The sequence below is a fragment of the Microtus ochrogaster genome, chromosome 1 (assembly GCF_000317375.1).
Source record: "Microtus ochrogaster isolate Prairie Vole_2 chromosome 1, MicOch1.0, whole genome shotgun sequence".
Classification (NCBI taxonomy): domain Eukaryota; kingdom Metazoa; phylum Chordata; class Mammalia; order Rodentia; family Cricetidae; genus Microtus; species Microtus ochrogaster.
Window position 1 is genome coordinate 120,979,558 of NC_022009.1, and position 10,971 is coordinate 120,990,528.

At 42.8% G+C, this 10,971-nt stretch overlaps 1 protein-coding gene across 1 annotated transcript in view; it reads right to left on the reverse strand.

Annotated features, from left to right (window-relative positions):
• The window catches only part of Rxfp1 (relaxin family peptide receptor 1), an 85,430-nt gene that overhangs the window by 55,771 nt on the left and 18,688 nt on the right, over nucleotides 1-10,971 (reverse strand). The window contains exon 2 of the mRNA XM_005344126.3: nucleotides 216-353. Coding sequence (XP_005344183.1) covers nucleotides 216-353 — 138 coding nt within the window. The remainder of the gene's footprint in view (nucleotides 1-215; nucleotides 354-10,971) is intronic.

Sequence of the window (10,971 nt, forward strand, 5' to 3'; positions counted from 1 at the left end):
GCCAGGAATGAACAAGCAGCCTCCTACTATACCTCCAGGACAAATAAATCTCCTTTGTGCTGAGAACTTGGTCTTGGGGTGTCTTGTGCTGATTCTGGCCCTTTCCCAAAGTAGATACGGAAGCCGATCAATCAAGCCCCTGCCCACACACACTCAGTTCTCTTCCAGGTTGGCATGGCCAGGCCTTGCTGGCTGTGACCCGGCCCCTCACTCACCGCAGTTATCCTCGTCTGCTCGGTTCCCACAGTCGTCCACACCGTTGCAGTGAAGCAGCTGGGGCAAGCATTTGGTGATGTTCCCACAGGGGAAGGAACCAAGGGGACAGCCGACATCCTGTGCACTCCCAGGACTGACTGGGGAAGAGGGAGAGAGATGCGATATTTGGAGACAGTTAATACACACATAGCACTAAAGGCGGTCCCCTCATAGTGCCCACATGTTTGTCCCCTGGACCAGTTAGAGCAGGAACCTGGCATTACCATCTTTTGTGGCGGTGGCCGCTTTCTGGAGTCTCTACCTCACTAGAATGCTCATACTGGCTTCTGTTCCTAGGATTCTCTTGCCAATCTCTCTTTCTTTATATACTGCCCCCCACAACTCTATGAGTGCCAAAGTGGTGGGGATTGAACCTATGACCTCAAAGAGTTGGGCACAGTAATTATCCCTGCCAGACCTCAACCTAAAATAAAGGCAGTTCACAAAAGGACAATACATCTTGGTTCCCAAATTCTCTTATGTGCTTGTACCACGAAATTAGTCCTTTTCCATAACATTATGATATTATGATATAGTTATAATATAATTAATATTATAGTAGATTGATGTTAATTTACAATATTAAATTCTCCAACTGACAGAACACCTGCAAATATGGGCTAAGAATCTTTTCATCTCCTTGAAATGTCCGAGAGTAAAGTGCTCCCCTGCTATTACCCCCAGACACTTTGCTATATATTCCCTACAAGTAAAGGCCTTCCCCACAACATGACACAACCACCAAAATCAGATGAACACTGAGATGCTATTGGCACGGGACTCTCAGGTTCTATTCAAGCTGGGGCTCCCAAATATCCTGTAAGTGAATGGGACAAGTTTTGACTTAGCCCCGAGCTGATTTCTTATGTCTTTAGTTTTATCTGGAGCCACCTTTGGTTCTTTTAAAAATTGTTATTATTGTGTATATGTGCAGAATGTGGGGATGAGCGGGCAAGGGTACCAGGGCACATGTGTGAAGGCTGGAAGACAGCTCTGAGGACCAGGAATTGAACCCATGACGAATGCTTAGCCAGCTGATCCATCTTACCGGTCTCTTTGTACCCCTATCCCCAAATTTCTTCATCTTTGGTGGTGGGAACCTCAAGCTGACTTTGATCCTCTCAAGCCTCAACAGAACCCACTGGTCTCTGAGGACTTCCATGCTTTCGGGCACTGAATGATTTTTTCCAGAATCATCTATTTTGCCTGTTGCGGCTTTCAAATCCACCATTTCTCTGAGTTCTGGCTCCTCGGGAGTTGAATCATGCTTAGAAGCCAAGTTAAGGACTCAGTACACAAGGCGACTGGGCTGTTGTTTCCCCAGTGCCCTCAGTGGATGGACAGGGACTGTGCAGTTGTTCCGACCTGTGCATGTAGACATCTATATTTTCTTTCCGGTCCGTCTCGATACTGAACCCCGAGTCCCTCCTCCCACGCAGTACCACAAGACTAAGGCTGGTTTTTTTTTCTCTCATTAAATTTCTCTCCCTGTGCTGGCTTTGGGGGGGCCTGGGCGGTTTGGATGCTCAACTTACTAAACCTGGATGGAGGTGGGCGGTCCTTGGACTTCCCACAGGTCAGGGAACCCTGATGGCTCTTCAAGCTGATGAGGGAGAGGGACTTAATCGGGGGAGGGGGAGGGAAATGGGAGGCGGTGGCGGGGAGGAGGCAGAAATCCTCAATAAATAAATAAATTAAAAAAAAATTTCTCTCCCTGCTTTTCTAAGAGCGAGGAACCTGCTTTCTGTTGCTTCAACATAATTAGGCTGACAACTATAGCCCCTACCGTGGACTGCTTTCCCTGCAGAGACTTTCTCTAGCATGCTCCACCACCTGCCACTCCTTACACCCCCAACACAGAATACCTTCCTGTGGACTCCCAAATGCCCAAAGGGCACAATTGCTCAGGACAAACAGCCAGGAGGCAGAGCTCTGGGAAAGTTCTGGAGACACTGAAGGCGACCTGTAAAGACGTGGGAAGAATGTCTCCCTTCGATTATGGCGTCAGTTCCTTACAGCAGAAGGAAGACATCGTGTTGTTGTGGGACTGGCAAATATGAAACGTGATAATGAACCTCTCTGGAAAGCCACCCAAAGGTTTGCAAAGAAACATCCTTAGGAAAGCATACCAGCCTGCCTGTCACCTGACTATCCAGATGTCCCATGATGCTTGGCTTTGTCCCAGCACAGCCATGGGACTGGAACAAAAGTGAAAGACTTTGAAACCGGAAGAACGCACAAGATCACGGAACGGAGTTGTCTTGACCTCACAGCTTCTTTGTTTTGTTTGTTTGTTTGCAAATAACAAATGGTTATTTGCATATAAAAATGCAAATAACCATTGTCCCTAGAAATACAGATTTTTCTGTGGTAGAGACAAGATGGTGATATATATTAATTATTGTTCCATGGTATTAGTTGATTTTGTATGCTTTTGTTCCATTGTTTACTATTGGCTAAACACACACATACACTATCTCTTGAATTACCACTGGTTTTCTCATTAGTAAATGATTACTAGTCTTTGAGACACTTTGATTCTATATTGTATGACTCATAACTCTTAATCTCTTCTTCCCCCAATTCTTGTTAAATTATCCTGTAACAGGTATGGAGATTTACTTGGTGTTCCAGAGTTGGTATTTTGAACTAAAGACATTTGGACCTCAACAGATGGAGAAAAGTGCCTTCTCAGAACTCATTTGTCTGACTAACAGCAGAAACGTCTGGGGAATAAAGGTGGCATTGACTCCCTCTTTGGGCCAGTCAAGTTGGTCCCAGGAGTGAGGCCAAGGGTAACCTCTAATGAATCTCTTTCCTGAGGATATGAGAATGAGGATGGCCCCCATAGCTAATATATTCGAATGTTTAGTCACCAGGGAGTGGGAATTTTGGGGAGAATCAGGAGGTTTGCACTTGTTGGAGGAGGTGTGTCATTGGATGTGGGCTTTGGGGTTTCAAAAGAGAGGCCCAAGGTCTCTCTCTTTGCCTGCTGTCTGTGGATCAGGCTGTAAAGCTCTCAGCTACTGTACCAACAGCGTGCCCATCTGCTCCCCACTGTAATGATAATGAACTGATCTTCTAAAACTATAAGCAAGTCTCAGTTAAATGCCTTATTTTGTAAGAGTTGCCTTGGTCATGGTGTCTCTTCCCAGCACTAGAGCAGTGACAAAGACAGCCCCAAAGGATGGATAGAAACCCACATCAGATGTACAGGGACAGAGATGACACAGACTTTCTTATCTGCTGTTTGTTCTCTTAAATATCTTTTTGGGTGAGTGAGCTGGCTTAGTGGTAAAGGTGCTTGCCACTAAGCCTGATGACCTAGCTTCCGTCCTGGGACTTACTCTTGCAAGTTATTCTCTGACTTCCACATGTGTGTTGTGGCATGAGCATGCACACGTGCACACACACACACACACACACACACACACACACACACTCCTTTCTACTTGTTTGTCCGAGATGAAGCTTTGACTGACTTGTACAATTCTCCCCTTGAATATTATATATATATATATATATATATAATTTTCTTAAAAATTTATTTATATGAATATGTGTGTGTGTATATCACACATATGTGGGTGCTGAGGAGGACAACAAAGGGTGTTAGACACCCTGAAGCTGAAGTTCAGGCAGTTGTGAGCTATTCAGTCATAGAACAGGAAACAAATTTGAGTGCCCTGGAAAAAAGGTGTGATTTCTTAACTTCTGAACCATCTCTCCAACCCCCAGATTTCTCTCTCTCTCTCTCTCTCTCTGTCTCTGTCTCTGTCTCTGTCTCTCTCTCTCTCTCTTTCCTCTCTCTCTCCCTCCTTTCCTCCCTCCCTTCATTTCTTTTTTCCCCTTTTGAGACATATCTTCTTATATTGCCAAAGCTGGTTTTGAACTCATATCCCCTAACCCTAGATTCCCAAGTAACCGTGGTTACAAGTAAGCATCACTGTGTCTGGTTCTACATGTGCACTTTAATCAGAAAAAAATGGAATGAAATATATAAACAGCATTAAAATGCTGAAGAAAACTTGACATTTGCTATATTTAAAATTCATTTTATTGGATTTTTTAAAAGAATTTTAAGCAAACATTTGAACCATATAAAATAAAATTAGTTCACGTCTAAGATTTTCTTCAAATAATAGTTCAATATGTTTGTGAAGGGTTTTGTAAGGAGCTCAGCTCACTCAACTTAAGCTGAACTTGGTGAGTTAGAAAGCAAGGATGATTTCCCATCTTGAAAGATTATGAATAGAATAGTAAGATCTGAAACAAGAAATCAAAGGTTTCATGATTGTGCGCATAGTAAGCTCAGATCACTGTTACACGCAAGTGTGGTGGGCATTGTTGGCTTGCTGATTACCTGGCTATCCCAGCAACCCTGCCCGCTCACTGCCTCTCCATGAAGGCACTGGAAAGAACAACTTTCCTAGCTCTCTTGCCTTCAGTTGGCTACAACACACTCTTCTGGCGATGGAGACCACATCCTGGCGATGGAGACTAGAAAGTCCTGGAGAAGCTTGCGTTCCTGAAACTAACAAATGCCTTCCATGCTCCAGCCTCCAATGGGAGATGGCATGTAGACCCTCAGCAACCTCCTGCAGCTGTGATTAGCAAGCACCGACACACAAAAGGAGCTCACAGATGCCGAGTCACACATGCTGACCTTGGAATCACTAGCCCACCAGGTTCTTTTCAGTGAGAAGAATAAACCTCTGTTACTTTAGACTTGGAGGGTCATATTTTTTCTTCTAATAACTGAATTTCCAATATACTGGGTGTGGTGGCACATGCCTTTAATCCCAGCACTGGGGAGGTAGAGGCAGGAGGATCTCTGAGGGTTCTAGGTCAGTCTGGTCTACATAGTGGGTTCCAGGACAGTCAGAGCTACATAGTGAGACTCTTTCCCAAACAAAATCAAACCAACCAACCAAACAAGAAAGAAACACTAGTGCCCCCCCACCCCGTTTCCTTTTAAAGATGAGAAATTTCAGGTCAGGTTGACAATCTATTTGAAAGGATGACAGACTCGCCAGAGAGATGGATGGAGGGTACATTAGTAGCATAGGTTGCTATGTTGGGAGGATTTGTTGTGGTCTGATAATAGCAACTGAGATTAGAGACCTTCCTGAACTATCACATCTTCTATGGTGCCTAGCTGGATGGAAGCAAAGAGCTTTGGCATGGGGACATTGTGCCAGAGGCAAGTAGTTGTGTTCTGTGTGACAGGAAGGGTCCTGGTGGCCCTGCAGCCTTGAGTTGACATTCTCTACACAAGCTGGGGAGGAGCAGCCAGAGCCAAGCCTGGGTCCTTCTGTTTCCTGAAATTACCATGCCAGAGTCCCTAGGCTGTGGAGGAGAACTTGACTTTCCCCTTGGGAGAAAGGACCCACTAAACATTAGAATACCCTGCAAGCTTTATACCTTAGTTTTCTATGAATGGTCACAGTTCTGAGGTTCTTTTGGCCTGATGGTAAATTTCATTTGTCATTTAATTTTTATGTATTGAGCTTACACCAATCTAGTACACCCCTCTCAGTTCCTCTACAGAGTCCTGACTAATACATGTCCTATGTAGTTCAAACTACAGGTAGCAGCAACTACATCTGGCTGGAAAAATATTTGATTGCCAGCACATAGAGGGTGTTAACAACATCTAGTAAGTAGAGGCCAGGGTTGCTGATAGATATGCCACATGCACAGGGCAGTTTCTTTGCCTCAGAAGAGTTTAGGCTGAGAGATCCAGAGCTATGTATGGATGTAGGGTAAAAAGGGCCAATGAAAGAACACCCTGGCCCTGAGACTAGAGCCAGGAAAGTATCCTGCCCCCTAACCCACTCAGTAATTGAAATCCAGCTAATCCCTGAGCACAAAGTCCAACCTTAATCTGTGAGTCTGTCTCAAGATCAGGAATTGAGAACCCTATCAACCTCACTCTGAAAACTGTCACCCTGGGAAGCTCCAGCCCTAAGAAACCCTATATAAGCCCTGTACCTGTTCAATTTGGGGCCGCCCTTTTCCACCATGGTAGAGGCAGCCACTCACCTAGGCTCCTCCCTCCCAATAAATCTCTAGAGGGAGGTTGGTTGTAGCGACTTAAGAAGTGAAGCAGAACTGCTACATTTCCCCCAGGAAACTTCCTTAGCAGAGTAGAGCAGAGCTGTAATGGCTCTTGCCAGAGTGGAGTCAGAACAGAGCTGTAACATTTTGGCTGGGAAACTTTCCCTTACTGGAAGCAAGTTGTTACACTCTGGGGAAGATGAGCAGAGCTGTGTAACCCTTCTCTGGAGCAGAGCAGAGCCAAATTGTAACAACTTCCCTGGGGAAATCCTCCCCTGCTGGATGAACATTGTTACACTTGCATTAACAATCCTTTCCTGGAGCAAGGACTGTAACACTTGGCTAGGGAGACTGTCCACCACTAGAGCAGAGCTCTAACACTGGCAGGGTATTCCTCAGCTTCTGACAGCCAGGATACCTTTCCCTTCAGAGCTGCAACACTTCAGGTATTCCTCAGCTTCTGATGACCAGGATACACTATACTTTTTCCTTCATAACTGCAACACTTACAACGGAGTAGCTGGATTTCCATAATTGTCATGAAATAGGTGAAAAACACACCCTAAAACAAGGAAAGGTTTATTTGGCTCAGAGTTTTTGTGGTGTTAGTCTATGACCAATGGCCTGTTGCATAGGGCAATACATCACAGTGAAATCTACATCAGAGGAAGGTGCTTGCCTTTATGCCAGCCAGTCAGCGAAGAGGAAGAAGGAAGGGCTGGGGTTTTGACATCCTCTTCAAATGCACATCCCCAGTGACACACATCCTTCCAAAAGGTCCTACCTCTTAAAGATCCCTGTGCCTCTTATTAGTGTCACTGTCTGGGGACTAAGCTTAAAATATACCTCTACGAGACAGTCTTCCAAACCACAGAAATGCATAATAGAAACATCCACAGACTGCTCATTGTGGAGCAGACAGTTCACTATTTTTACGATTCCTTATCTTAATCCTTATTGTTGAGATTTTATAATTGAGAATTATATCCCAAGAGAATTAAGAAGTAGCAGGACACTAGCAAGTAGGGGATGAGTGCAGCTGTTCTACTATTTTGGAAACAGTGACGGTTTTTGTTTTGAATGAGAGTCTTGGGAAAAAGACTGCAGTTTGTGCCACTATTACCAGTGGGGAATATCTATCTTAGTGATAACCGTGAGGATTATTGGACAGTGGGCTGAGTTAGCAAGAACATTTCAGAAGTTTTTGACAATTCAAGTCTATTCTGCTCAAGGTAGGGGGCACAGGCAGAGGACATTTTCTGGAAGAGTGTGTTAGCACCACAAACCCATGTTAACATAAACAGATACAGCAGTAAACCAAGAGAGCATGTTAGACTTTGTGTGAGATTTGAGATGTGTCTACTGAACACTCACGAAACATCTTGATGTAGTAAATCTGTACTGAGTGACTCAATGTCTGACTGAAATAGTCAAGACTTTCAAATCTGGCTTTTTTTTTAATTTGTAGCAATTAAATTTTATACCTAACCAGTGTTAAAGCATGATTCCACTTTGGGACTGAGACCCTAAAGTGATGTCAGAAGCAGACTCAGAAGCACAGGTTCTGACTTACTCTTGCCTTCCTGCCTCTCCACTTTCATTCTGCCTCCACTTCACTAGTGAAGCCATAGAAGCTGGAATTCTTCTTCCCCATGGTAGGTCATAGAAACTGGAACTTTCTCAAAAGTTAGCAATAAAATCTAAAAATACTGCCCTGACCTTTCCTTGGTTTTCTGTGTAAGTACTAGCTATAAAGAAAGAGCTTCTGCGACCTGCCCTTGCCTCACACTACATCAGAGATCTTCTGTGGCATGCCTACTTGAGAGAAAGAAAAACTTAGCAGAGAGGCTAGGAAGAGTTCAAACACACAGATCTTCTTGATCTCTGCCCCCCCCTCATAAGAGACCCTTTTTGTGCAATCACATCTCCACATAGCTGTCTATAGGTCATTGAACCTATAGACAAGGACAAAAATACAGACCAATTGCCTTTAGGAACAAGATGCAAAAGTTCTCAATAAAATACTTGGAAGCCAAATCCAAGAACACATCGAAAAAGATTATCCTCTATGGTCAAGTAAGTTTGGTCCCAGAGAGGGAGAGATGGTTCAACATATGTATATTGATAAATGCAATCCACAACATAAACAAACTGAAAGACAAAAACCACATGATCATCTCAGACACAGAAAATACCTTTGACAAATCCAACATGCTTTCATGACAAGGGTCCTAGAGAGCATAAGGATACAAGGGACGTACATCAACATAATAACAGCAATTTCCAGCAAGCCCACAGCTCACACCAACCCAAATGGAAAGATCCAAAGCAGTTCCTGTAAAACCAGAAACAAGACAAGGCTGTCTCCTCTCCCCATGCTCATTTAGTATAGCACTTGAAATCTTCACTAGAGCAATAAAACAACTGAAGGAGATCAAGAGGATACAAATAGGAAAGGAAGGAGTCAAGATATCTTTATTTGCAGATGATAGAATTGTGCATATAAATGACCCTAAAGACTCCACCAGGAAACCCCTACAAAGGATAAACACTTCCAGAAAAGTTGCAGGTTACAAACTTGACTCACAAAAACCAGTAACCCTTCTTTATGAACTGAAACGAAATAAGAAAGAAACCAGGGAAACAATAACTTTCACAGTAGCCTCAAAAACGTCTTGGGATAACCGACTTAAGAATTGGAGAAAGAAATAAGATACCAATAGATAGAAAAATCTTCCATGCTTTCAGTGCAAAAATTCAAGCTACCAAAAGCAATCTACATATCCATCACAATCCCCACCAACATCCCAATGCAACTCTTCACAGGGAATTGAAAGGACAATTGCCAGCTCCATGTGGAAACACACACACACACACACACACACACACACACACACACACACAATGTACACACACACAGAGCAAAAGACACACACACATACATGCACACAACACATACGGAACAAGATATATATACACACACACACACAATGTACACACACACACAGAGCAAGAGATACACACACACATACACGCACACAACACATACAGAACAAGATATACACACACACACACGATAGCTAAAACAATTCTGAATAAAAAAAGGAATTGTTAAATTCCTTTTTAGGAATAAACATCCTAGATTTCAATTTCTTCTACAGAGTTATAGTAATAAAAACAGCATGGTATTGGCATAAAAACAAACCTGTTGATTGATGAAATATAAATGAAGACCTAGACATAAGTCCACACATCTATGGACACCTGTTTTTTTTTTTTTACTAAGAAGTCAGAAATACACACTGATTAAAAAAACGATAGCATCTTTAACAAGATGGTCAAACTGGAAAGTTGTATGTAGAATAGGAAGATCTATATTTACCCCCTTGCACAAAACTCAACTTCAAATGAATCAAAGACCTCAACGTAAGGCCAGACACCCTGAATCTAACAGAAGAAAACATATGGGATATCCTTGAACTCATATGGCACAGGACAAGTTTTTCTGAACAGAACACTGTTAGCACAGGCACTAAAAACAATTAATAAATGGGACCTCATAAAATTGAAACACTTCTGTATAGCAATGGATAGAGTGGCAGCCTACAAATGGGAAATGATCTTTACCAATTATACTTCCAATAGAAAGTTAATATCTAAAATATATAAAGAACTAAAACACTGATATTAAGAAAACAAGGGTTGGAAATATGGTTCAGCATTTAAGAGTACTAGCTGCTCTCCCAAAGAACCTGGGTCCAGTTCACAGTACCCACACGGCAGCTCATGGCTGTGTCCAGTTCACAGTACCTACATGGCAGCTCACAGCTGCCTGTAAATCCAGCTCCACAGGATCCATACACGCAGATAAAAAGACCAATGCACATTAAATAAAATAAATAAAAAACCCAAATAACCCAATTTAAAAATGGGCTATAATTAAATATAGAATTACTATAAGATGAAGCACAAGTAAGACATATTCAACTTCCTTGGTCATCAGGGAAATGCAGATCAAGATTGCTTGCAGCTTTTGTCTTATACCAATCATAATGACCAAGATCAATAAAACGAATGACAGCTCATGCTGGTGATGATGGTAAGCCGAACACTCAACCATCGTTGGTGCGAGTCTAAACTAGTACAGCCACTATAGACATCAGTGGCTCATCAGTGAGCTGGGAGTAAATCTACCTCAAGATCCATGTATACCCTTCTTGTACATATACCTGGAGAACTCAATACCACAGAGACACCTGCTCAACCATCTTCATAGCTGCTCTTTCCATAAGGGCCAGGAGTTGAAAATGGCCTAGATGTCCATGAATAAATGAGTGGAAAAAGAAAATGTAGTATTTTCACAATGGAACATTACTGTTTTAAAAAAATGACATCATGAAATGCTCATATAAATGGATGGAGCTAGGAAAAAACATCATCTTGAGTGAGGTAATGCTGACCTCAAAACACAAATCTTTTTTTTTAATATTTATTTATTATGTATACGATATTTTGTCTGTGTGTATGCCTGCAGGCCAGAAGAGGGCCCCAGACCCCATTACAGATTGTTGTGAGCCACCATGTGGTTGCTGGGAATTGAACTCAGGACCTTTGGAAGAGGAGGCAATGCTCTTAACCTCTGAGCCATCTCTCCAG